The 23,668-nt window shown below is 30.2% G+C and overlaps 2 protein-coding genes across 2 annotated transcripts; both read left to right on the top strand.

Annotated features, from left to right (window-relative positions):
* The first annotated feature begins 12,027 nt into the window (after nt 1-12,027).
* On the top strand, nt 12,028-12,994 carry LOC11432858 (pEARLI1-like lipid transfer protein 1). The gene has a single exon (XM_003588737.4). It carries the CDS (start codon nt 12,154-12,156, stop codon nt 12,607-12,609), a length of 456 nt encoding a protein of 151 aa, XP_003588785.1. The 5' UTR covers nt 12,028-12,153; the 3' UTR covers nt 12,610-12,994.
* Nucleotides 12,995-20,575: 7,581 nt separating this feature from the next.
* On the top strand, nt 20,576-21,521 carry LOC11424508 (lipid transfer protein EARLI 1). The gene has a single exon (XM_003588736.4). The coding sequence runs from the start codon at nt 20,651-20,653 to the stop codon at nt 21,143-21,145; it is 495 nt and encodes a 164-aa protein (XP_003588784.3). The 5' UTR covers nt 20,576-20,650; the 3' UTR covers nt 21,146-21,521.
* Nucleotides 21,522-23,668: the final 2,147 nt, after the last annotated feature.

Below are 23,668 nucleotides of genomic sequence, written 5' to 3'. Positions count from 1 at the left end.
TACTAAAAATTCAGAAAAATTAAATTTTATTTCTTCGACGATTTTGGTAAATAAAATTTAATTTTTTTTTTTGAACAAGCAAAATTTAATTATTATAATTATAGGTGATATAAAACAATTTTTCTCTTCAAAAAATAACACATTTAACTATTAATTTATTGATTTAGTGTACCAATATATCCAAATTTTTAGATGTACCATAGAATTTGTCCATATTTTATGCTATTAAAAGTGATTAATATAAATAAGAGTGTGATGGGAAAAGCGTTGAGACTGCTTACTCTTATTATAAAAATGCATATGGAAAAAGCGTTAGGACCCAATAAATAAGAGTATGGTATTGAAAAAAATAATAAATTCTTGTATTGATATCGTAAAATGAACAATTAATTTGAGAAAAAAAAAAATAGTAAAGAGAACACTTATTTTAAAACGGATGGAATATATTTGTTTCCTCAACCAGTGCTCCAGGACACTTGGTAGCATTTTCCTACAACTACTGCACTGCAAACCTAAGGAAACGAAAGTTCACCACATGGTTTGATAAAAAAAATTGTATGTAATGTACTACACACTACAAGAAATTTGCTTATTACTGGCGGAAATAAGCCCTCAATAATGCACAAAATCTGTCAGTAATGGATATTACTGAGGGATTGATGTCCCTCAGTAATACTGGCGTCAGTAATGTTACTGGCGGAATAATCCCTTAGTAGTGTTGGGGATGATTTGAGGAAACAATACTGAGGGTTATTTGGATGTTATTGAAGGTTTATTCCGCCAGTAATTACTGAGGGTCTAAATCCCTCAATAATGCAATATTGGATTGGTTAGTATATTGGGGAATTCTTGTAGTGATCTACTCAAGGGATGAAGGATACATAAAATGGGACAACTACTATATTGTGCAAACTAATGCAAGCGTAGTAGAGTATTTCCTATAACCACATGTTTGCATCATTGATCGACTGAGTTTGTACTTCCTCCGATCTTATATATAAAAAAAAAATTAAAATATTTTTTGGTCTTATTTATAAGAAAATATCACAACTGTGTAGTTATTATTTAAAATTTTTTTCTACCCCTCATTTAATGTTTGTTTTTTAAACATTAGAGAATGCATTTAATGCTTGACAATTTTTTTATGAGGGTATAATTGCACAAATATTCAAAAAGTTATTTTAACTAATGATTGTATTGCTTTTAATGTTTTTTTTGTTTTTCTTATTACTCCCTCCGTCCCAAATTGTATGTCGTTTTAGGGTAAAAAATTTGTCTTAAATTATATGTCGATTAACAATATCAATGCAACATTAATGTTATTTTTCCTATTATAACCTTAACTATTTATTACTCCCTCTTCTTTCAATTCTTTAATTTATCTTTCTCATATTATTTATTAAGGATCATTTTGTAAAACATCTCATAATATCTTTTTTCCACACAATATTAATTGTATTTCTTAATATGTGTGAAATGCCCAAAACGTCGTACAATTTGGGACGGAGAGGGAGTATAATAAAGACTGGAGGAATTATTTATTTACCTTAGTATTGCATTGCATGAACTTATTGTGCACATCCAAGAGTTTGAGCCTCAATACATACTTTTTGTGCATGATATAATTAATAAAATGACTAATTCTAAACAATTTTATCAAGGAGCTTTTGTATTAACAGTTTTTCAATTGATAATTTGAGTGGGAGCAAGAAATAGTATATAATATGAGTATAGTAAGACATGAGTTAGGGACGCATCAAAGGTGAAAAAGTGGATTACTACATCACAACACAAGTTGTACAATTTAATAATTTCAGATCATATTTTCTAGTCACAAGTTACACTATCAAACTCATAAACGATTCTATTAGATAACTATAAGATCAATATATCAACGATATCTGGCAGTGAAGTACTGACTGATTGGAAAAATAAGCATAACTATGATAAAAAAAAAAGCTGAATTAAGTGGATGAGTGATGTAAAATATTATGAATGAAAATATCTGGAAGAAAATTGAAGTAACACCTTTTGAGGAGAAGATGAGGAAAATATCCTAAACAGTTTGATAGTGTAAGAAAAAAAATGGGGCTCAAAATGGATCAACTGGAACATAGTTTGATTAAGAAAACGACTATATATGATAAATCATTTAATAGGCCTTGTACAATAAAAAAAATGGTTTCTTGGAGCTTATTATACGTTGATTATTTTTGATTATTTATTCCATTGTCCTTTTTTATATGTAGTATTTCTAACCATAATAATTATTTCTTTGACCTCTCAAAAAAAAAATAATTATTTCTTTGTAAACATATGTTTTAATTTTGTTTTTAACAATTTAGAGTGAATGCTTGTAAATGAATCTATTAAAAAATAGTTTTTTTTTTTTTGTTGCTGTTGCATACTGTCTGAAAGGATTGGATAATAATATTTGTTCGGTTAAACCTTAAGGGATTGGATTTATGTCATGAAGTCTCTCTTCACATGGCTTGTCTCAAAGAACTCTGTCCGACATTTATCACTTTTTATGTCAAACCTAATTCTTGTTTCCCTTCTCTTTTCATATCTAAATGTTGAGATTCTTGATATCCAATTACTTAAAGTTGTAGTTTCGGCTTGTCTCTGATCACATATCTCAAACACCCAGAACAACTACTTTGTACGGTTCTTCTTAGTTTTTTCCAATCTGATTTCTCTTTAATGCAAACTACCTCTCGGCACATGTGGTACAATACAAAAAAACTCTCCCTCACAACTTCTATTCTTGTACTCATTGTGTGTTCCATCAATTGTTAAACAAAGATCACTAACCGTTAAACAACGGTGGAAACTTCATAATATAACTTGGTAAAAAAAAATATAAAAGGGTAAATGAGTACACGAATTTTACATGACAATTGTTGCGAATTCGATGAAAACCACACCAATAACAACTTGATGTGTGAAGCAAGGGATAATCAAGCAACCAAAATCAAAGTGTATGGAACAATTAAATACAAGCCAAAAGTAGAAAACAACAGCGAGAGAAAACACAATGAAGAGAAAAACACAAAATAATTTATTGACTCAGTTCGGTCCAAATTGACCTAGTCTGAGGGAGAGAGCAGCCCTCCGATCCACTATATGATGAGTAACGTTACAAAAGAGAAATCAATGGGTTACAAGAATAAGTCTCCCGCCTAATTCTACCCAAAGTCCCAGCCTCTTCCCGTAACCAAGAGACTCAATCCTAATAGTGTTTCCCAAGGTGAATCAACCCTCAAAACCTAGTGTTTGTTCCAAAGAGACAAACTCTATACAAACCCTAGTTTTGTTGTTGTCTTTCTAAACCCTTGTTTCAGCCTCCTCTATCTCAAAGTTTGCTCTGATACAAGGTCTATATTTATAGTGAAAGATCCCTTAAAAAACTGAAACAAATCTTCAATAAAAATACGTTTTATTTTTATCTTCAATCGCACCATCGTGGCACGATTTTTCAGTGAGTGCTCCAGAATTTTGCTTCAACAATCGTGGCACGAAACTTCTCCATCGTGGCACGATTCTCCAGAATTCTGATTTTAAGTTAACTCTCACAATATTATTTTGGGAATTTCAAATCTACACATAATATGATTTTCTACGAAATCAATAACATCTTGATGTGCAACATCTCTTAATGGAATAACTTCTATGCATTTGGTGAAATAATCCATACCAACTAAAATACCTATATGACACTGTTAGATGAATTTCGGTGAGTTAGACCTATCAAATACAATGTCTAAATGGTTGTTAAAATAACACACATCTTTTGTTATTGCATGTAGCTCACTTGCATGTACATTTTGAACGTGTCCATGCTTTTGGCATTGTTCACATGACTTAGTAAATCATTATGCAACCCTTAATCATAGTTGGCCAATATATATTCTATGTGGACATATCATCTATGACGAGCTCAACATATGTATTCATCAACACTTAAACATTTTTTATCTGAACAACACAAGTTTGGCAGAGAAGATAACATCATTTTGTGAGCTAGTCATCCACACCACTCCTAGACTAGCTCACAAAACACATAGATCGATCCTTCGACTTCTTAAATAATTTGAAGTCGGAAAAGGTTTTGTTGAGTACAGGTCTTAGTCAAAAATATTTGTTCGGAAAATATACTCCCTTTAATCTTATATATAAGAAAAAGTCAGGTCAACAAAAAGGGATGTATCTGAGCTTCTTTAAAAAAAAAGGGATGTAGCTGAACTAAATTTTGAACCACATATATCAACTTCTTTTGTTGATCCAACTTTCTCTCATTTATACGGATCAAAAAGAGTATTTTAGATTCATTTTCTTTTTATATTTTTAATTTTCATAATATATCTATTTATTCTGCTTAACCATTCGACTTGTAGGCAGAATCCACATATTATATAACTATTTGATAAAATTTGAAATTCATTTTCAAGCAAACTAGGAAAAAACCTAAAACCTTTATTAAAGCAGGTCCATTGGGTGGTTTTCTGTTCTTATGCCAATAGTAGGTCTCTTATGCAAAATATATAGTAGGACAAAACCCTCAGAAAATTACAAAGCCTCCCAATGAATGTTGCACTCTTAGCCACCACAAATTCTCTTAACCACCCTCACTCTGAACCGCTTTCCATCCTATTAGAACTAGCCCTAATCTGACCTTCTATTTTATGTTTTAACCACAAGCATAAAGTTGTCCTTGACACTTACACACGACATATTGTACATATAGATATACGACATATGTCATTAATTTGATAGTGAGATGCACCAAAATTGGGAGGTTGGAATTTAGAATAAAAGCAGGAATTGGAACTTTGGCTATATGTATTTGATTTTTTAGAAAAGAACATACATAGTTGCATATCCGTGAACGGGTGGAGCCTCTTCCAAGCCCTACTTCAACTAAGAATTCGATCAAACGTCATCTCAAAATTATTGCAAGTTTTGTTAGCAAACTCTATAATTCGTGTCCCCCTTCAAATATTATAGTATATTACTACAATTAATTTGGGTTTACCAACATGTAGGTTGGGGCTAAGGTGTATTTTTTCCCCTTAACCCTGGTGTTCCTTTGATTTCTTTTTTAAGGAAGGTGTACCTTTGAAAATGAACATCAATAATCTAAAATTTGACTCATAGGTAAGTAAAATTTGGTTAAAAATTGTTTTAATCAGATTCAAATTCAATATCTCTTAAATGTTAAGTGGAGGTAAGTTAGTAGCTTCTATAGACAAAGAGCTATTGAATTTGGATATATCAACTTATTTTTTAGGTAAGTTTGCAGCTTCTTTAGACAAAGAGATATCTTAAATTCAATATCTCTTAAATGTTCAGTAATTTTTTTTTGGTATATATCAACTTATTTTTTAGGAGTATTTTAGCAAGTAATAATTAAAAAATTGTTGAACACGCCCTAAAAAGCATGTTGCTGAAATACTCCATAAAAATTAGTGGGTGTTGTGATTTTAATCTATACAAACTAAGTTCACCCTAAAAATGTGAATTAACATGAGGTTGAACAGTTATTGGCTTCTAATTACTAACACATTACTATATTGCCCTAATTTGGCTTGTTTTCAATCATCCGGTATAGTTTCAGTTCTAGTGATTATTGTGAAATTGATAATCATTAACTGATTCTCACAGCAACATCATATGACGACAATGTCAAAAACTCCAATCGCTACAAATTAAATAGTACTATGTTACTAATTTATTATTCTAAGCAACATATAGAATATCATTTCAGCTAATTTGTCACAAACGTAAAAAAATGTGATTCATATAAATGCCAAAAACTAGTAGCTTCCAGCAAATTAATGATTTTCGGCATGCTAGGAATGAGTTTTAATCCATGTAAAATATGAGTCATGTTAACTTGTGCCCATGTTAAACATTAAATTCTTGCCACTAATGGTAAATATTATTTGAAAAAAATTAATATTAAATTTTTTGAGAAATAAATTAACGCAATTTCAAAAACATAATTTTTATTAATGGAATCCTTAACATATGCCCTAAGGACACAAGTTAACATTTCCCAAATATTAGCAAATTAAAGATTGCTAATTATTAATTACTGTTTCTTATTATAAATAAGAATAAGTAATTAATAAATACAAAGTTTTTACTTTCATTTAATATTGACTATTCATCTGATATTTTATGAAACACACAAAATAAATTATCACCTCGCAACTGCAAAGTACAAACATATCTTGATATATTACAATGTTTCATAATTTTTTTACTAGAGTTATTAAATAATGCTTTTAGAACACAAATCAGCGTTTTCGTGTCAACTATCTATACTCATTTTAACTGAATCCATTCATACGGGGAGTTTGTGAAACCTCATTAACCTCTGATATATGCTTTCACATCAGCTTATCCTTTACCACACAAATGTTGAATTTTACGCTTAAATTTAAAGTTTCTATCTTTGACTTTTAGCTTATAACATTAGTTTCTTGTCTTGTTAAATGACATGATATTTTTAGAAACAGAAATGGCCTAATATATACAGAGAATTCATTGAAAGAGAAATTTTAACATGCATACTAACGTATTTTTAGAGTCCCTTGAGAAACACTTGGATACCAAGCTTTTGTCAGTTCTCTTTATTTTAAAGGGGAAATGTTGTGATCCGAGTTTGAAGTCGGTATTTCACATAAAATGTTTTCACGACCAAATCAATATGTTGTAATAATGGAGACGAAAAATGTTAATATATGTTCTTAGCACATTATTTAAACAACTAAAAAAAAGATAATTTTAGTATAATAATGTAATTATTAATTTGATACTACTCTAACTTGTGTTTCCAATAGAAAATTCTTTTTGTAAATTTCTTAGGTCACTTGTTAGCATAACACTTTAACATAAGAGAGCTTGAGAGTGCATTTATAGAAAACAAAAACAATAGTTTCAAGTTATTTTAATGTTTGAGTAGTATTTTTTCTTAACTAAAAAAGCACTATATATTTTTCAAAAAATAACTTATATTTGTAATAATATGTAATTGGAAAAATTCCGTTTATTTTTTGTTGTGGTCGGGGTTCGAACCCCGAACCTTACATATTTTATGCATTGTCCATACCAACTGAGCTAAGCTCACGAGGATGAAAAACTTCCGTTTTAACATTAGCACAAAATTGTCAAAAAAAATTAATTAGCAAATAATATCCTAAACGATCTTACTTTTATTTTACTAGTAAAAGAAATGAATTAAATATAAATTATATTTTATTCTATTTTCAAAGATTTAGCGGATAAATTCTCACACAGAATGTCGAGAAAAGGTATTGCAAGTTCAAACCCACACTCCAATCATTTTATCATTTGAGTTTTACTTACCTGACAAATATAAATTATTACTTAGGTTAGAAATGAAGGAAAGTAAGTTAGGTTAGAAATGATGGAAAGCAAGTTTAATTTTTTGTTAGGTAGACAATTGGGTTACGTTAGTCCATAAAGTTTAAACCTGAACCTCTTGATTAAATAATACTCTTTCGGTTTTACAAAACTTATCAATTGAGATGCTGCCAATCTTATGCAAGTTTATCTGTGGTTGATTAATTTTATTTTAGTAATCAAATCATATTTACATCAACTCTTAAGATCTGTCACCTTCTAAAGGATATGCTGACCTTGACTACGGTCTGCTATTGGAGCCTTGCCGACATAATAATTTTAGGCATGTGTGCTGTGCATATGTTACTCACAAAATTACCTATGGATTTCAATAATTCATGTTAATAACCTAGTAGTGGCCATGAAACAAGACAAACTCTATACCTCAGTTTCTAATTATAATTTGAATGTATATAGGCTGGAAACAACTTGCAAAATATCCCGATCAACTTGTCAAAATGTATTGTCCAAAACAGCAACTTGTCAAAATGTATGTACGTAATTTCTCAAGCTTTTTCCAGTTTTGTTTGTTTCTCTACTACTTTTTCTTCATCTTCTTTAAGAAACCTTAACTTTGAACTAGTCAATCTGTATTTGATTTTGATCTGTCCGTGAAGAGACTGATGTAGGCAAGGGTGACGACGAGTCTTTGCGGAGGAACGAAAGGTGTCTGCAGACACGTTAGTATTGAAACGCTCAAGTCAGTATTGGAACTGAGGAAGAGTGTGTAAAAAATGCGGAAAAAATGAATCATACCTTGAGGATGAAGCTAACTCACCCTTATATAGACGTGTGTAAGAATATATGCCTCCGTGATATGCAGCAGCGCTTGATTAGGAGACAGTTAAAAGACACGTCTATGATATCTAATGCACGGAGACGTGCTCTAGTGAGGTGACGTGCACCGATATTGGTGTGCTCCCTAAAGCGACGCGCCATAGTCCGGTGGGTGCCTAATCCACGTGTCACAATGGAATTGGCCTTCTGACCGGTCCAGAACAGATTTTATATCGAATATAAGGTTAGCTTGATGGTTGGGGTGGAGACGAGAGTTAAGGGGATGATAGATTAGGAAGTCGAGGATTAGAATCCCATTATGAGCATAATATTATAGCCATTACTAACAAAAACTTTTTTATGCGAAAATTATAGTGCAACTAAAGAGGAAAATAAAATAGCATGGGATATACAATTCGTGGAGATTAGACCAATATCTAAGATAATAGAGTCACAACATCTACCTCGTTAAAACAATGCCAGAAAATTTCAAAGGGATAAAATGATACTCCCCCGTCACGTAATAGATAATCTATTTGACAATGTTGATTATTGACCTAACATATTTTGACTGTATTTTTTTACTAATATAAAAAGATAAATAATATAATATAAAATGTTATTGGATTCGTCATGACAAATATTTTTAAAATATCAAATTTTTCATATTTTTTTTTAATATATTTTTCAAGATATTTAAACTCAAAATTATGTATCGATATACGTGATAGGGTCAGTCATGTATTATCTAATTGGAAGGACAAAATAGAGCAATGCAAGTAACAATCAACGAAATCTAAAGAAATGTAGCTCAATCCTTTTACAAAACAAGTCATCCCTAATACAATAAGGAGAAGGTCCAATCAAATAAATTCATTACTTTGAAACATATAATTGACCCAGCACAATTATTTCCCTCTTTGAAAATGCGAGAAACTCTAAAACGAAACTTTTTCATAAGATTCAAACATTTTAACCACTTTAATCTGAAGTTTCCAAGACACTAGCAAAAAGTAATCAAAGGCGTAACAGTGATCATGGAGTCACAACAATCCAACCAAAAATTAAAGTATTAAACCAATCTCTATCATAAGCAATCTCAACAGAAAGCATAACAACAGTAAGTTCAACATTGAGAGCAGAAGTTCTAAATTCAAGGCAAAACCACCAATAAAATTACCTTTATAGTCACAAAAAATGCCACCATAGGAAACCAAATCAATATGACCCTTGGTTGCCTCATCTATATTGCACTCCAACGAACCTCAATAATAATAGGGGTTGAAAGAGGATTACAACTAACTTTAAAATGCTTCTAGATTTTAATGGAAAATCCCACATAATTTGGGAAGTAAAAAATTGAATTAAAAGAGAGTTTTGAATAATTTATATAAATTTTTCAAATTCAATTTACGATATTCTTAAAATTAAAAATAAATTATTTATAAACAATCATTCAACATTTTCTAAAAATGTACTCTTTGAAAAAATGTAATAGATTTCTCAAATTTTATCTATATTTCACACAATCCTTTTAGGCGTGTTAATATAATTTTTGCTGCTTAAAAAAAAAGTTTTTATTGCGAGTTTCACAATCATTTTTCATTCATCATTGGTCAAATACTCCATCCGTTTTAAAATGAGTGTCGTTTTAGCAAAAAAAATTGTTTTGAAATGAATACGACTTTCAGTTTTCAATACAATAATAATTTTTTCTTTTCAATTGTAACATTCAATTAATATTCTATACACTACTTCCAAAGTATTATTTTTTTTAATGAAAAATAAACCAACAATTGATTAGGATAACTTGGTAAAATAACATTTATTTTTTAATTAATGAATTTCTTAATATGTGTATAAAAACTTTAAACGACATTCATTTTAAAATGGTGGGTGTACTTTTTAACGAGGGAATTGATTTAGAGAAACTGTGTTTTCTTTTATTTTCACTTAGGATTTTATGCTTTCAAGCACAATGTTAAAGAGGTAAAAACTAAGTCGTTGAGAAAGAGATTAATTTGTCATGATTTATTTTTCTTGAATAATAAAGTCGAGTTTTCATGGACTAAATTAGGTCTTAAAGGTGAACAATTCATTGTAATATGCAGTTGGTGGAGTTCAAACGTCAGACATTCAACTTATTCATCTTAAAGTGAATTATAGTCCCTAGACTATTTAAAAAAAAAAAAATCTTAAAGTTTTTGTTATGGACTAAAACAAATCTTCACTATAAAATCAATACTTCCAAATTGGAAAGAAAACAAAGAAATAGATGAGAAACAATCAAAGGATAATAATAGTCTTATTCAATAATATTCAATTCATTATATAATATGTGATTTTTCATGAGTGTCGTCACTTTAGTGATAACCACAAGGGAGAGAGTTTAAATATCCTTACAGTTGTGAAATAGTTTTTTTTTTTTTTTTTCAGTAGTGGCTGAAGCTCACATATTTAAATCTGGAAAAATGGGGTGTCCGAGGTTTGAACCTTGACGCTCTGCATAAATTATGCAATGTTCTTACCAATTGAGCTAAGATCACGTGGACGTTGTAAAATAGTTATTAGTGTTTAATTAATAAAAGCTTCCTTCTCCCATTATTTTATAAAATATTGATATTTTTGATCTTATTTTTATCTATTAACAATTTAATCAATAATTTATTATCATAGTAAGCAAATGCATATAAAAAATTAAATAATAATACAATTTATAGAGGTTACATATAAGTTTTTTGTCCCTAACAAATTACCAAATTTTATTTTTTCAGCTCACATTAAAAAAAAAAGTGGCATGTTACCATCCTTACAAGAAAAAATCTGCAAGCAATTTTATTCTTTGCTGTTTTTCAAACTTGTTTAATTTTTCATACACATTTAAATTTTTGTAGAATTTTTTCGAAACTAGTTTAGATGATTATTAAAAGTTTATTTACAAAAATTTATAATTTTTTTTACATGAGATCAATCAAATATGAATTTTTCATACACTTTTAAATTTTTGTTCTATTTTTTGGAATAATTTTATAATGTTCTAAACATGTCTGAAAAAAAAAATTCATCCAAAAATTAACATTGACTTAGAAACAAGGACTATCCGTACAAGAAAATTTAATAGAGACGAAAACATGCCACATTTTTATGGATACGGAAAACAAAATTTCTTATAACACTTTTCCCCCCAAATTAAAACAAATATAAAACTTTTTACGAGACGGTTAATTAATAATATTTTAATGATGACATTTTAGATGTCAAGTAATTAAAAAAAATCTTATGTATATTTTTGATTCCTCTAAAAATTTCTTTCAAACTTTAGTCCTCTAAATATTTTAGTACCAATTTTAATTCATTATTTTTAACAAAAGTTCATGTAGCATGTTCGAAATGACTTTTTTTAATAACATTTCAATGACAAAACCTTAAAATAATATTAATTTATCAACTTAACTAGCTAATATCTAATCTTTATTAATTTATCTATAATGTCATATTTAACTAGTCTTTAATGTCCCATATTTGATTTTTCTCGATTTTAATTTGAATGAATTAGTTTAACTTCTTTAAGAAAAACTAGTCTTAAAACCGCTTAAAACGATATGAATATTTGAAAGCCACTTAATAAACTAGGATAAAAAATATCTACTTTAGACAGCAATTGAAAACCAGGGAAATTCTACTGCTTATAGTTACAACTAACCATAGATAGTAGAATTTCCTAGTTTCCAACAACCACAAAGATATGAAACCTTATTTCACAAGATTACAAAAAAGACCAACTGGAACGTTATCAATATCACACTCTCTTCCACTCAATCAGATTTTCATATGACTGAACCTCACAATTTTTTGTCTATAAAAATGGTCCAATTCTCCTCTTTCTTTCACATCCTATGATTCAACATCAAAACACACAAAAGCATTAGCGTACATTTCTTAACAATGGCTTCCAACAAGCTTAGTGCCCTAATTATATTGTTTTCTCTCCTTGCTTATTCAACATTTTCACATGCTTGTGGTTCATGCAAACCAACTCCATCACCTAAGCCTAAGCCAAAGCCAAAGCCTAGTCCTCCACCACCTTCATCAACACCATGTCCTCCAACACCTTCAACAACACCTCCTACTCCTTCAACATCACAAAAATGTCCTAGTGACACATTAAAGCTAGGTGTTTGTGCTGATGTTTTAGGACTTGTTAATGTTATTGTTGGAAGTCCTGCTTCAAGCAAGTGTTGTGCATTGCTTCAAGGTTTGGTTGATTTAGATGCAGCAATTTGCCTTTGTACTGCTATTAAGGCTAATGTTCTTGGTATCAACTTGAATGTTCCTATCACACTCAGTCTCCTACTTAGTGCTTGTGAAAAATCTGTTCCTTCAGGTTTCCAATGTTCATAGACTTTCATGTCAAAGGTTCAAACCATACTAATACTTATGTTACTATCGTAATAAGGTTATTTCACTATTGTTTTGATTTGTAGTTATTAATGTTTATGTGCAAGATTGGAATTATAGTAATTTTAAGCAAATCACAACCGTGATTTCGTGATTTTGTTTAAGCTTTAAAGTATAAATTTCGTTAAAATCACGGTGTGTTACTATAATTTTGCTAAATTCATCGTCAATTTAAGCATACAAATTGTTGGTTCTTGTGTGGGATATGTGTTATTTAAATAATGGGGTAAGCCTGTTTGCCTCATTTAGCAACTTTGTTCTTTTAATCTTAATAAATTTGGCGAACTTTCATGTGATGATTGTGCTTGTCATACTTAAATTTGTGCAATGCATGGATTATTGTAAAAAAAATATTGGTTGGGTTTATTTGAAGTAAGAATTGAAGCAAAGCATTGTAAGTTGCTTTGTTAGTAGAACTGAATGATATCAATGTTAAACCAAGTGTTTAAAGACTACTAAATGCCAATGTACAATTATTATATTTTGTACAATTTATTGAACTTTATCATCACGTGTAAGCTGTATTGCAAATTTATGTGGACCACACATTCATGCAGGTCATTCACACAATTGCATTGTCACAACATCTAAACTAATTGATTTTAATTTTAATATTGTTTTTTTAGGGGAACTGATTGATTTTAATTGAATGGTTAGTTTTTAAACTTTATGAAATCAAATACATGAATTCAAAACATGGATCGACTAATCATTGATCTGAACAACATAATGTAAAAACTAGCTCGATACGAAGTGGACATGATAAGTGTTAAAGTGTCCTCAAGTGAGATGACCCAAATTAAATGTTTATAAGTGAAGACAATAATTACATTTTTAAAATATTGTTATTAGGTTTTCGTTATCGAACCATCCACCATTTCTATATATTCACCAAAAATAATAGTCTTGAGCATGTGTTATAGAGTCCACAATGAAAGCAAGATGGATGGAACAAATATTTATAGGTGAAGGTAAATTTCAACTTGTATGTTTGATGCAAACATGATAACATTATTATTTTTTTATATCATAATTTTAATACACACATTATAATGATATGATATAAGGAGAAGTATAAACTTCAGTTGTTTATAATATTAAAACAAATGAGACATACTTTTTTATTTTATTTTTATTTTTTATTTTTTTATACCAACAAAGGAGACATACCTATGTATAAGATAAAGGAGATATGTTCATAAAAAGATTAAGGAGAAGTATCAATTTCAACTTGCGTTTATAATATAATTTACGTTGTTTTTAATTATAAGATCCTTTTGAGATTTTTTTTTGTCATTTTTTAGAAGACTTTTTTGTTATTTTCATCTACTGTTTACCAACATACACATTTATTTTACATTTTTTTTTCAATCAACAATAAATACTATGTTGAAAATATAAAGCATATCTCTTTCTCTCTTAAAGGATAAAATCGTAAAAACAATACTAATTACAAACAAATTTAATATTACCATCAACTTTCTTAATTCTCGTAATTTTTTTTTTTAAAAAAAAAATCCTATATTTAAGGACGGAGGTAATATAATATGTAGAAATTTCGATATTGAGTTCAAATAACAGCTTGCACGAATGAAAGGTTCAACTAGGTGGTTGCAAGTTCGTGTCTGCATGAGCTTAGGCAACCACTAGTAAGGGTGGCAAAACGTGTGTCAACATATTTTTCATCTGCGCCACCATTGACTCGTATAAAATGGGATAGAGCGGACCAACTTAGGTAATTGGATAAAAACTGACATCCAATTAGAGGCGGATTCATCGTGTGGCTGAGTGTAGCTATAGCCGCACCATAATATCACCCTTTTTTTTTTTTTTTTTTTGAGGAAACCAGAATATTACCCAATTATTTTCTTCATATAGGAGACCTAAATAATTCATTATACATAATATATGTTGTTAGTAGAACTGAATGATATCAATGTTAAACCAAGTGTAAAGACCGCTAAATGCCAATTTACAATTATTATTTTTTGTACAATTTATTCAACTTTATCAATCACGTGTAAGCTGTATTGCAAATTTATGTGGACCACACATTCATGCAGATCATTCACACAATTGTTGCATTGTCTCACCATCTTAACTAATTGATTTTAAATTTAAAATTGTTTTTGAGGGAAACTAATTGATTTTAATTGAAGGGTTAATGTTTAAACTTCACGGAATCAAATACATGAAATTATTGATCTAAACAACATAACTAATTGCGAAATGTAAAAACTAGCTCGTTTGCTGGTCGATATAGATAAAAATACGATATAGATTATAAAAATGGAGTCTAAACAAAAGAAGAAGATAAAGGTATAATACGACATGGACATGATAAACATTAATTAGAGTCTCCATTGAAAGTGTCCGTAAGTGGAAACAATTCTCTCACATTTTAAGATGTTGCTGTTAGAATTCTGTTATCGGAGTACCCACTAGCTATTTATATCCACACACCAAGGCTAATAGTGCTCGGCATAAGAGTGTGTTATGAAGTTCCACATTAAAAGTGAAATAACTTGAACAAGTTTTTATATATGTGGAGGCAATCTTTACCTCACAAGTAGGTTTTGTGAGGTTGTGTTGGGCTCAAGCCCAACCCCAAATTCTAAGAACAAAACTATCTTATCATATGCATGGTTGATGTGAACAAGGTAACAAATACGATAACATTATTTTATCATATCATATTTTTTATACATAAAACATAATGATATGATTAAGGAGAAGTGTCTACTTCATAATATTATAAAGTAGACATGCCTCTGTATAAGATTAAAAGGAAATATTGTTCCTATGAACTTACCTCAATTGGTTGAGACAATGCATTGTAATATACATGGGTCAGGCTTCGAACTTCTAACACCTCACTTATTCACCTTTTAAAAATGAATTTTTAACCATTAAGTTGATTGACAAAAAGAAAATAATTTGGCTTCAACAAACGGTGCACTGGTAGTTATAGTTTACTATTCTTCGGTTTCGTGTGGTTGGCTTTCGTACAAACAAATATTTTCCTAAAATTTATGTATAATATGTAGAAATTTCGATGTTAAATTCAAGTAAAAAAACTTGTAAGAATGAAAGATTCAACTATGTTGTTGCAATTTCGAGTCTATATGAGCCTAGGCAACCACTAATAAGGATGGTAAAACATGTCAATGGGTTGACATCCCAATGGGTTAACTTGTCAATAAGAAAAGAAATGTATTATTGATTTTTATGCGCGCTGACTTGTGAAGCCCAAATCCTTTAAAATGGATGACATACTGATATTTGATGCGTATCCTTGCATTGATACTTGCTCGATACGCACTAGGAGAGAATCTGGCGATTAAATTTTATCTAAATAAACAATTGTCTGATACTTTTCAGATACATCGAGGATACACGAAAGATACGACGATGGGTAACCGATACACGCGAGATATATGATTTTCTATTATTTTTGAGATATATGTGATTGACTAAGTAACGATATTCATTTTTTTGTATATATCATATAAGTAATTGACTGATTGTCACATTCTTTATTGTCAATTTTGACCCTTTTTGTTGTTTTGAGAACACCGCTATTGTTGATTGTCATGTGAAGGCAATCTTATTATTTGTTGTTAGATGTCTATTCGATCTAGGTCATGCGCCTGTAATTTTACTTTTGAGTATTAGTCCATAGTTTATAATTTGAGTTTTAATCCATAGTTTAAAATTATTTTTCAAATAAAGTATCTCGACTGTATCGTATCTTAAATTTTAAAAATTTTCTGTATCAATGTATTGGTGTCGTATCATACCCATATTGTATCTAGTATCTAAACTTCATTGACGCTGAACCATCAAAACAAAAATAAATTTTAAAACTAGTATACCAAAATTTATCATAACCGACAAACAATAAAACTCTAAGTATTGGTGTGTGCCAGAAAAAATTAGGATAATGATTAAATAAAAAACAACCACCTGAACAAAAATTCCAAAAAGTTAAGTTTTTTTTTTAGGCTAAAATATGTTTTTAGTCCCTGCAAATATGGGGAGTTTGGGTTTTGATCTTTGGCAAAAAAAAAAATATTTGAAATCCATCCTTGAATTTTTTTTTGTTTTTTAAAATAGTCCTTGGCCTCAATTTACTAATGATTTGGCACATTTATGCCTACGTGGCATTCGCTGACTGTGTAATTTTGCACGGTTGGCAACCACGTGGTAATTATTTTAGTTTAATTATTTAATAAACTTTTTTTAAAAATTAAAAATATATTTTTGAAATTAAAATATACATAAATTAATTTTTCCAAAATTTTGATAATAATTAAATTAAATTTTTCAAAAAAATTTAATTTTGATTTTCGAAAACTAAATATCGAAGTTGGACTTGCTGGAGATACTTGAAGGCGCGTGTCTCGGTTCGACAGATGGAAACTCTCGAAGGGCAGTTTTTTGGATAAGGTCAAAACAACGAATACTTCCAAGATACATTCGAAATTCAAATAGAATGGATAAGTATTGTTAGTTTACTGCAGTTATAGTTTTAAATTCAAATCTAGGTAGTTATTTCTATTTGTATAAATAGTAGTAGTAGTTTTTCTGTAGGGAAAAAGGGTTACAATTCAATCATACAAAAACTTAAACTCAAATTATCCGCATGGAAGAGAGAAACGAGATCACAAGTTGCAATGTATGAACATGTATACCAATTTACATTCAATCAATGCAATTTAAGTTCATTTTCTTAAATGTCTTTACAATTTACTTGTTTCTTTTGAGTAATTCATTTACCTTTATTTACACTGATTTAGATTGGGTTCAACTTGGTTGAATTCTATTACTTTTTACTTTCTTTTATCAAGTTCTTCAAGAACAATATTAAATTTCTGGAAAATAAAAAAACACAATATTTTCTTAAGATTTACTGGTTGATCTTGCAAGTAAATATGTTTAAACCAGTCGTTGTTTACCAAAAATCAGTGTAATAATTACACTTCAATTAAAAAATGTAGTTGATGTTCTCTAGACAAGACATATCATGAGTTATTTTACAAAAATATCATTCATTAACGATATGGAAAACATAAATTAAAAGAAAAATAGACAAGGAAAATAATACTCCTGTCAGTCCTGTGTGTGTGGTTTTGGGACGGATGAGGTAAATGTCTGTTTAAACATGAGGGAATAATAATATCCAAAATGTTTTTGCTTCTTTTTCTTGATAAAATAAATGCTCTTACTTGTGCAAGGAAACGAAATACATTCAATGTAAATTATTACTAATAGGTTGGAATAGAAGGAAACCAAGTATATTTTTTTGTTTGTGTATGGATACAAATATTAATACATTAATTTGGCGAGTTATGTTAAGTCAATAAAATTTAACCCTAAACCAGCTCTTTCGGTTTTCCTCAGACCTCAACTCACAAACTGAGTTGTCTGCCGACCTTATGATTTTGTTTTAATAATCATATTTACATTGACTCTTAGATCTGTCACCCTCTAAATGATGCTCACCTTGCCATATAGTTGCTGCAATCGGAACCTTGTCGACAAAGAAATTGTAGGGTATGTGTGCTTGTGCATATGTTACTCACAAAATTGCTTATTTTAGTTTCAATAATTCATGTTAACAACCTAGTAATGTGCTGGAATTGGAAACAACTTGCAAAATATCTCAATCACAACTTGTCATATATTGTCAAAAAAGAAAACCTGTCAGTATGTATTTAATTCCTTATCCTTTTTTCTATTTTGTTTGTTTCTCTACTATTTTCTTCATCTTCTTCTTACTTCAAGAAACCTTAACTTTTAACTGGTTAATATCTGTATTTGATTTTGTGGTGAAACGTATTGAAATTGATGTTGTCTTTTATTAATTTCAAGCAAAATTAATTTTTGAAGTGATAAAAAGAAGCTTCTGCATTAAATTGGAAATCGCCACAATTTATTTTAGAATAAATATCTAAATTGAAACAGGAAATTTGGCTGCATAATTGATGTCAAAATGAAACTGTTTGGGAAAGTATCAAGTCATTAGCAATCAATTTCCATCAAGCCGTGAAAATTGAATCAGGAAGTTCAATCACCTTAACAGATAGGGTTAAGCAAATTGCTGCTGAAAAGTTGACTTATTAATTACAGGTAGAATAGATAGTTCAGTTGATGCCTATGAATAAAATCTGTCACATCCGCAAGGTGGGTAAGCTTGGGCGCAAGATAACTTTGGAAAATCTTTGGAGACTAAAAGATAGAACTCTTAGGGTAAGAGTTGCTGCTTTTGAGTAAGATTCTAGGATTGGAAAACACATGGTAAACATCTTGAATATCAATTATCATTGAGTGAGTTGAGAGAGAAAAGGAGAGAAATTGAGAATTGTAAAAATGATAGAGATTAGAATTTGTTCTTGGAGAATTTTATAAGTTTATATCTCATACTTTTTTGTATCTTTTGTAAACACTTATTCATAGTAGATCAAGAAATTGTTCTCTCCCTTATACGTATGTCATTATTGGCCTAGGTCTTGAGTATTAGTTAATTATGTCGGACCTGAGACCTTTGCATGGTTGTGTTGAATAGCCTTTGTCAATGGTCTTCTTCTTAGATAGAGGGGGTATCTGCAATGACACTCCAATGCTTCAGAAATATCATCAAAAAGAAGATTTTGAAGCCCACTAAAAGGATTCCCCAAAACAATCAAATGAAACAAACATTTCTAGACATACAAGTTTCGAAAATATCATCAAAGAGAAGCTTTTGAAGCTCACTAGAAGGATTCCCCAAAACAATCAAATTCAAATGATCCACAAAAATGCTATAGTTAGCAAGCCAATAAGCACTTATATTTTGTTTGTGCCAAGAATGATTGATTTGCACATCCCAATTCATGTTCAGCAGCTTCATGATATAGTGAACTAAAATAGTTATATTCTCATTAAACTTGAATTTGTCAGAATTCATGTCGATAATATCTTAGAATCACTTTCCACTATAAGACGACCAAAATGCTCCCTCCAAGCCATATCTATACCCAAATACAACTCCCACGTCTCATGTAAGGTATCACAAACTCCAATCTACTTAGTGTAGCCTTTAATTCATTTACTAAAAAGACCACCACGATTGACAATATGACTTCAATCTTTGCATGCACCGTCGTTGAACTTGATCCAACATTCTTGTGGTCACTCTTTGCTTATTACACACAGATATAAATAATATTTAAAATTAAAAAGTGGAATATTAATCAATATTATGAAAGATATAAATAATTTTACCAGATTGGTGTTATTAAGTATTGATATATTTACCATTATCATAAATATAAAGTAAAAGATATTGATTTTTAATTGATGCAAACAAAATTAATTAGAGAATATAAGTGAAAAATTAATCAATATTACGTCAAAAATTGAAACTAACATTTATTTTGATACATGGTTCGTGGTTTTTCAAATTTAACCTTTATTATGAAATGGTTGGAGTAATATTTTAGTGATGAGACATTCTGTCTAGTAATTTTGTAAAAAAAAGAAAAACCAGAGGTGTAGGAAAAAATACAAATTAACCTTTGACAAAAGAAACAAATTAACACCACTGAGGTTAACTGAAAAATGTATAACTCTCACACATTAAATACAAAGAAATGAGAAATTGCATATTCGAACCCATTTATTACCATATTGAATATAACAACTAACTATGTACAGTAGAAATTCCTGGTGTTTTTTTTGTAGTTAATAAATTCCTAGTGTTTAACAACCACTAAATATTTTAGTCAACAATTTAAAAAAGCTACCAAGACATGAAACCATTTTTACACAAGCTTACAAATATCCAAGTGAAACGTTATCAATACCAATCTCTCTTCCACTTCAGACCTCCACGTCCCGTGATTAAACCTCACAAAACTTTGCCTATAAAATGGGTCAAGTTCTCATTCTATCATTCAACATCAAAACATACAAAAACAATTAGTGTACACATTTCTTAAGAATGGCTTCCAACAAGCATAGTGCACTAATTATATTATTTTCTCTCCTTGCTTATTCAACATTTTCAAATGCTTGTGGTTCATGCAAACCAACTCCACCAAGTCCACCTCCACCTTCAAAAACACCAAAGGCTTGTCCTCCACCACCTTCTACAACACCTAAGGCTAGCCCTCCACCTACGGCTATAACTCCACCATCAACAACACCTAAGTCTAGTCCTCCTACTCCTTCAACAGCACAAAAATGCCCTAGTGACACATTAAAGCTAGGTGTATGTGCTGATGTTCTAGGACTTGTTAATGTTATTGTTGGAAATCCTGCTTCAAGCAAATGTTGTACATTGATTCAAGGTTTGGCTGATTTGGACGCAGCAGTTTGTCTTTGTACCGCTATTAAGGCTAACGTTCTTGGTATCAACTTGAATGTGCCTGTCACACTTAGTCTCCTACTTAGTGCTTGTCAAAAATCTGTTCCTAATGGTTTCCAATGTTCATAGAGTTTCATGTGAAAGGTTCAAGCCATACCAATACTTATGTTACTACTACTTTCATTGTTGTTTTTATTTTACTTATTGTTTCTGTGCACGATTGAAATTACACCGACTTGCATGAAATTATAGTATAATACTATAATTTTGTTTGAGTTTGGGTGTGTGACTTTTGTCAAAATCACGGTGGTGTGTCACTGTGTTTTTGCTAAATTCATCATCGATTCAAATATGCACTATATCTATTTTGGTGTGGGATATGTGTCATGTCAATAAATAGGGTAAGCCTGTTTGCCTCATCGAGTAACTTTGTTCTTTTAATTTTAATAAATAAATTTGGCAAACTTTCGTTTGATGATTGTACTTGTCATCGTCATCATACTTATATTTTGTGCAATGCATGCAGTAGTGGAATTTTGCCCGCCAATGAAAAAATATAAAAATAATTTGAGGGAGAAAAAATATAAAATTAAATGTATTGATTTTATGGACGTTTTCAAAACAAAACAATTTTGTTTAGATAAGCAAAAATTAATTTCAAAAAGTACAAGGGGTACTCTAAAGTTAACCCATGTACATATCAAGTCTTTACAAAGACATTGAAAGACAACATTGATTACATAACCAATCAAAAAAACAATAGCTATTTAGCTAAATTACCCAACCCAAATTAACACCAGATATAATCAAACCTAAGACGTTGAAGAAGAGCACACTCTCAGATTTCAAGTCAATGCCATCTCAAGATGTTAGTTTGGTATGTTCAATATTTTTAATTCCATTTCTATGAAGTCAAATCGACCAAACCACATAGAGCCATGTAATATGTCAAAATTTTCTACTCCTTTTGCCTTGACAATACAGGCATCCATCCAAATTTAACCATTTAAATAAAAATCTCTACACATACATCATATTCATATGATGTAGAACATTAAAAAACAAGCGGTTTACACTCTTCACTGTTCCTGCAAAATACGCAGTTTCCAGCAAGAGACTTAGAAATTAAGGCTCACGCGTTTCACCAAAATCCAATTGAAACATATTCTCCTCTCCAATCTCGCAACACCTTCTGGAACCCTCCCATGTTAACGTTTACAAATTGAACAGCAACATAGCGACAAACACAAATGGCTTTCGGGCATAGCTTGCATCCTCAGTGACTTTAATGTTCAGCACAATTGGAATCATGAAAGTAATGAAGAACCTTTTGACGCGGAAGCATTGGCTTCACGCTAGGGATTCACTTTGCAGCTGAACAGGTTTTGTGCAAACGTAAATATTAAAAGTAGATCAGTATAGGCATTGCCGTAGAAAGTAGAAACAGCAACAAATTAGCGCATTTTTTAGGTAAGCATGCTATTTTAAATGGGGAAGATGTTTGGATTGAAGATATTTCATATTTCTTGATACATCCTTTACTACATGACCTAGCCCATCTGGACCTTTGATTTTTCTATAATATTTGTTTTCTATTAAGAAAAAACACGAGGCCAGTAGTTAATTATAATCTTAAACCTTGGTGATGGTTTCACGAATTTGGTCCCCATAAATATACTTGGTGATGGCCTCCAAGTATAGCTTGGAGTTGGATTATGTCCTATATATCAGCTTCCAAGAAACCCCGCCTAGGAAAATATTTGGTTCTGAGAGTGCGTGTAAATAAGGAGCTAAGATCTTTGAAGAGTTTATAGAGAGCTAGGATCATTCAGAAATTAGGACATTCTGTTTACAACCCCGACATATAGACTAACATGAATGTAGACAAAATTACAATTATCATGCAGGAAAAAAAAAACTTGGATTACACTATTATCATTTCTTATACCTTAAATGAATCAATCACCCCCACACACACACACATATATCAGCTGTCTACACACACACACACACTCCATCACTACTTTTTATTTTTATTTTATAAAAGCAAAAGGATAAGAAAAGTAGTTTTCGCAATAAAATTGTTAGTAATATATATTCTCTTCTCAATATTATCCTTCAATTATTAAGAGAGATAGAGAATTTATCTTTTAATTCCGTTATTTTATTAGGGGTAATTTTGTGAAAAGCTAATTAAATATCCACCTTAAACTTTGAAGAGAGTTTCATGAAAGAACGGGGTTATTTGATATAATAAAGTTACTTATACACGTTTCCTCTATTTTTCATTCTCCTTATTTTTTGTTCTCCGTGTTAGTGAGGTGTTTATTTGATTCAAGTTGATTGTTTTTTATTGTTTTTATTTGATTCAAGTTGAAAAATGTGCTGATCCAATCAATGATTTTGATGTCATCAACGTTGCAGATTTTGAGACATAAGTATTCCGGAAATTTGAATATAGGCATATATAATCTGCCGTTTTATGCTATTAACATGGATGTTGTGACTTTGATCATATATTCATAATTTTTATTTTTAACGACTTTGAATTTGTATCACATCGATTTACTCTATCAATTCGAATGAATGAATGAATATCGTTTGTTTTTGTTAAAAGAAAGAATAAATTGTGGTTTGTGAATGTGTAAGGTG

The sequence above is a fragment of the Medicago truncatula genome, chromosome 1 (genome assembly GCF_003473485.1).
Source record: "Medicago truncatula cultivar Jemalong A17 chromosome 1, MtrunA17r5.0-ANR, whole genome shotgun sequence".
Taxonomy (NCBI): domain Eukaryota; kingdom Viridiplantae; phylum Streptophyta; class Magnoliopsida; order Fabales; family Fabaceae; genus Medicago; species Medicago truncatula.
Note: the sequence above shows the minus strand (reverse complement) of the source record. Positions and strands in the feature narration are given on the sequence as shown.

Bases quoted from the DNA above. Each gene is read 5' to 3' on its own strand.
- LOC11432858 (XM_003588737.4), top strand. From the start codon at position 12,154: ATGGCTTCCAACAAGCTTAGTGCCCTAATTATATTGTTTTCTCTCCTT.
- LOC11424508 (XM_003588736.4), top strand. From the start codon at position 20,651: ATGGCTTCCAACAAGCATAGTGCACTAATTATATTATTTTCTCTCCTT.